General features: G+C 44.7%; 1 protein-coding gene across 1 annotated transcript; it reads left to right on the forward strand.

Annotated features, from left to right (window-relative positions):
• Positions 1 to 1168: 1168 nt before the first annotated feature.
• On the forward strand, positions 1169 to 2164 carry LOC144987415 (tetratricopeptide repeat protein 39B-like). Its single transcript, XM_078936802.1, has 3 exons — positions 1169 to 1291; positions 1551 to 1712; positions 1804 to 2164. Exons 2-3 carry the CDS (start codon positions 1629 to 1631, stop codon positions 2023 to 2025), a joined length of 306 nt encoding a protein of 101 aa, XP_078792928.1. The 5' UTR covers positions 1169 to 1291; positions 1551 to 1628; the 3' UTR covers positions 2026 to 2164.
• The last annotated feature ends 1365 nt before the right edge of the window (positions 2165 to 3529 follow it).

Raw genomic sequence — 3529 nt, forward strand, 5'->3', positions numbered from 1 at the left:
AGGTCTAGCGTGTCTGGGATGCTGCTCTGAATGTGGGTCAGCATCACTCTCTCAAAGCAATTCATAATGATTGGAGTGAGTGCTACTGGCCTGGAGTCATTCAGGCAGGTGGGAGGGCTCTTCTTGGGGAGGGGAACAATGGTTGTGGTCTTGAAGCAGGGGGGGACGGTTCCCTGGCTGAGGGACAGGTTGAATATGGAGGTGAGAACGTCTGTCAGCTCGTTAGCAGCTCTGAGGGCTCGTCCAGGAGGTTGTCCGGTCCTGTCGCCTTGCGGGTGTTGATCCTCCTCAGGGCTTTGTTTACCTGGGCTGATGAGACGACTGGTGGGGGTGAGGGGGGTGTACTGGTCCAAGAGTGTATTGGTTCCTCCGTGTGGGGGGTGGACGTCTCAAAGCGGGTGTAGAATGCATTGAGCTCGTCGGGCAGGCTGTCTGCAGCACTGATGGTGCTGCTTCTGTAGTCCGTGATGTGCTGCAGGCCCCCCCACATGCGGCCAGAGTCAGCAGTGGAATAGAAGCCATCCAACTTCTCTGTACTGTCTTTTCGCTGCATTCCATGAAGGAGAATCTGATCTTTCCCCTCCTGAACTTTATGATCGATTTATTATTTGCATGGAGACGATAAAACTAATTATAATTAAAAATAATAATAATTATTGGACAGCAGTGAGTTTTACGTCCAAAGATGGGTGGAGGACGGGGATTGGACATGCTGATCACGTTTGGTGACGTAGAATTACGGTTTACAGAGTCGGTTTCCTGCTGAAAGTCCTCAGAAGTCCAGATTAAAGTCCTCTGGATCTATTTCTGCTGAACTTTCTCTAAAGACGGTGAACGCAAAATAATGAATGTGCTCTCAGAGTGACTGTAACTCTTTGGTTATTTATGCCATTAATAGAATTCCAACAGATTTGAACATGAAGAAAAGTGGCTTTGTTTGAAAAACAGCAAAAAGCTGCAGAGAAAATTGGCAAATGAGCTGCTTTTCTGGAACTGTTATTTATGTGAAATCTTTATGACTTTGTGTAAAGTTCCCTGAAGTGTTGCATATGTATGTGTATATATATATATATATGTTTATATATGCCAGATTTAGCTGCAATGACATTAAATGCTTGAATGGTTGAAGAGATTCAGAGATGATGCGTTGATGCTCTGATGATGAAGACGGGTATCGAACCCGTTCAGCTCGGCTCTCATCATTGATTTGATTCTGAATGTTTCTCCTCAGGGATCCATTATTCTGTTCTACTCGGCTCGGATTACTTCACTGAGAGGAAATCTGGAAAAGGTTTGGACAGTTACACAACTTCAGTGGAAGTCTGACCCCCTCCCTTAAATCTGACCCCCCCCATCCCAGCATTCTTCTCTTCTCATCTTTTTCAGAATCTAGATTCAAATAAACATTTCTTTGATGTTCATTCATTTAAAGTTTCCATCTTTCCACCAGTAGAAATCTCTGGTTCTCATGTGTTCTTGCTCTGACTGAGCGCCCTTTGCTCACTCTTCTCCTTCCCGCCCCCCGCTTGGCGCTGTGGCGTGTCTTCCAGGCGCGAGCTCGCTATGAGGAGAGCATCAGCAGCCAGCAGGAGTGGAAGCAGATCCACCACATCTGCTACTGGGAGCTGATGTGGAACCACTCCTTCCAGCAGGAGTGGCAGCAGGCGTACCGCTACGCCGACCTGCTCTGCCGGGAGAGCCGCTGGTCCAAGGTCAGTTCCTCCGCCCAGTCAGTGGTCACCATTGACCCAGAATTAACGGAATCCAACGGACGCCGGCGGTGTAATGACCTCCACTCTGCAGGCCATCTACGTGTACCAGAAGGCCGCCATCCTGAGCATGATGTCGGCGGAGGAGGTGGAGAGGACTGGCGAGGATCTCAGGGCGCTCTTCAGGTCCGTTTGCCTCCAAGACTCCTTTAACTCCACAGTCCCAGACCTGCTTTTGGTCTCAGACCAGTTTAATGCCAGACGGCGTTTTCAGGGACTGGCCGACGCTGGCGTTCCGCTTTCCCTTAACCTGTAAGGGAAACGTTAAGGGACATTCTAGTTTTCAAATGCTCCTGCATGAAATCTAGTGTGAAAGTAGAAATGTATTCAATTCTTGATTTTACTTTGATTAAAGAGGAAATGACTGGATTTGTCATAGAATCGCAGTTTAGCAGTGAGACGGTTTCATTCAGGTTCAGATGATCCTTCAGGACAAAAAGTTTCAACTGTTAGTTTTAGATAAGGTTTATATAAACAGATAGTTTTGTTTGTCTGCACACGTGATGGAGACGACATGCATTTTATGAGCAGCAATAGAAGCAGCTCTGCCGTGTTTCTGAGTCTTTCCCCTCCGTCTGTGTCCAACTGGAGGTTTGGGTTTTCCTGGAAATGGAAAGCAGCTTTTGATCTTAGTTCACCATCAAGTGTGTCAATTAATTAATATTATAATTGTATTTTTCTACCAAAGTATCTGCTTGATTTAAACGAATCATTAATCTGGAAAACCCAAACGCTGTTTTCTCATCTGGATCATCGCTTTTCCAAAGACCGAAGCCTTCTTCTGTTTTCTTCCATTGTTCCACAGTAAACAACTTTAGGCTTTTATTTTGAAATGAAGCACAAGTATCGTTATCTAAAAGTCCAAATGAAAATGTTTGTTTACTTTAACCGGATGAGTTTGTCAACAAAGAGCAGTGGAGTCAAGCTAGCCCCGTCTTTGCTTCCATTGGGAACATCCAGGAGAAAGACCAACGTTTCTGTTCTACTTGAAGATCTCAGGAGTCAAACGTTCTTCTACTTCATGAATGTATCCACCAAAAGACCAAACTGTTGCTGAATGACTTTTATGTTTCTGTGCCTGTAAACTTTGGATCTGTCTTGTTTGTTTGTCAGAAAACGTCAGCTTTGAACAACCGAAAGCTCTAAAAGCAAAGCAGATGGAGAAACCATCGTTTGCTCAAGGGTTGTGGCAATGAAAACCCAGCGACGGGCCGACAAAGCGCCCAATGACTGGTTTTAACTAGCACTGCTGGAGTAGAAATGAAAATAACGATTTCATGTCAGATGAAGGAATCAACAGCAGTTTTTATGGATGTATGCTAATGCTAGCTGCATTAGCGTAGCACTAAAGCACTGCCTATTTAGCATTAGCGGTACACACCAGTGTCAACAAAGTTAAAGAAATCTTAATTCTGCTTTTAATGTTTTTTATGTTCATGAATACTGTTAATGTTCAGATTAGCACAAAGGACGAACACTGCCTACTGCGCTAACATTGTATTACTGGTTCATTCCCACGTTAGCTGACGTTAAGTTAGCATGCTGGTCAGGTTTGTTGTGACCGGTTGTGTTTGTGTTGTGTGTCTGTCTGTGTTTGTGCTTTGTGACTATGTTGTTGAATTTGGAAAATGAAAAAGAGATTTCTGCATGTTTCTGTTTTAACAACATGACTGAGTGCAAAGCGTCATGCTGAGGTTGGTGAGAATTCGGTGCAATAAAAGTCAAACCTGAACTTCTTCCCTTTGGGTTTTATTCTGGTC

Source organism: Oryzias latipes, chromosome 18 (genome assembly GCF_053564925.1).
Source record: "Oryzias latipes strain Hd-rR chromosome 18, Olatipes_Hd-rR_3.1".
Taxonomy (NCBI): domain Eukaryota; kingdom Metazoa; phylum Chordata; class Actinopteri; order Beloniformes; family Adrianichthyidae; genus Oryzias; species Oryzias latipes.